The 1,029-nt window shown below is 44.8% G+C and overlaps 1 protein-coding gene across 1 annotated transcript in view; it reads right to left on the bottom strand.

Annotated features, from left to right (window-relative positions):
• Positions 1–1,029, bottom strand: part of LOC106633547 (multiple epidermal growth factor-like domains protein 8) — a gene marked incomplete in the record, with an annotated part of 35,826 nt that overhangs the window by 29,316 nt on the left and 5,481 nt on the right. The window contains 3 exon segments of the mRNA XM_042227012.1: positions 71–218; positions 375–476; positions 612–763. Coding sequence (XP_042082946.1) covers positions 71–218; positions 375–476; positions 612–763 — 402 coding nt within the window.

The raw sequence follows: 1,029 nt of genomic DNA, 5'->3' as shown, positions 1-1,029 counted from the left end.
CAACTCCCAACATCATTTTCCAGTCTTGACCCTTTTCGTCTGCCCTCATTCCTCCCTCCCTGGGACTCACCTGACACTGGTAGGCAGGACTCATTCTGAACACACCAGCCAAATTCACCAGGCGCACGGGCCAGAGAAGCTGGAGTGCCACTGAACACCAGACAGGACTGGCAGTCAGACAGGAAGCGAGCAAGGCCCAAGCAACCAGTACTTCCACACTGCGACCAGAAAACAGAATTTGCACTTTAGCTATACCTAAACAAACAGTCTGAAAAGGAAAGGATTAGATTTCTGAAAATGTAGAAATGGATCCCCCCCCAAAAAAACCACAGGCATTGTTACAATTTTAAAAAAAAGTCTGAGAGAAGCGTTACCGGGTTAGTGGGCTGGTACTCTCGACAGCGGCCTTCACACCAGCTGCACTCTGGGTTCTTCAGGCACATATTTTCATCTACTGCCTCAGCACAAACAGCATCCTGATGATGAAACAAACAAACGCAACAATTTCATTATCATTAGATGCTCTTAGTCAACATAATTTTCAACCACTGAGATTCTTCCAGCCACAGACAGTCTTCCAAATACTATTGGTTTACAGCGCTTTCACTCACCCTGTCACCTTGGTCGCTACTGACAAAAAGGGGAACTTTGTAAGCCACAAGGTCTCCACGCGCAATGCCACTGTAACCTCCAGCAACCAGCAACACTCGTCCCTCCATCACTGCAGCAACATGTGAGTAACGCCCCCTCACAGCATCACCACCTTGGAAAAATATGAAAGCTCTGTGACCACTTCACATGCAGAGGTAACAATCACTAAGATGGATGGTGTTTAAAATGGACCTTAAATAAAAAAACAAATGTAAAACAACAACAACAAAAACTGCATGTGCCTTCGCATTTCAGAGTTCTGGCAAGAGGCTACCCACTCAGGAAAAAACTGAAGATGGTGAAAATAAAAAAAGTTGAAGTAAAAAGGAGAAGTAAAAATAAACTTGTGCATTTGTGCAACCTGCTCAGATCTCAAAC

Source organism: Haplochromis burtoni, unplaced genomic scaffold, assembly GCF_018398535.1.
Source record: "Haplochromis burtoni strain Fernald_Lab_line unplaced genomic scaffold, NCSU_Asbu1 Contig_237, whole genome shotgun sequence".
NCBI classification, from domain to species: Eukaryota; Metazoa; Chordata; class Actinopteri; order Cichliformes; family Cichlidae; genus Haplochromis; species Haplochromis burtoni.
This window is presented reverse-complemented; position numbering and strand designations above follow the sequence as displayed.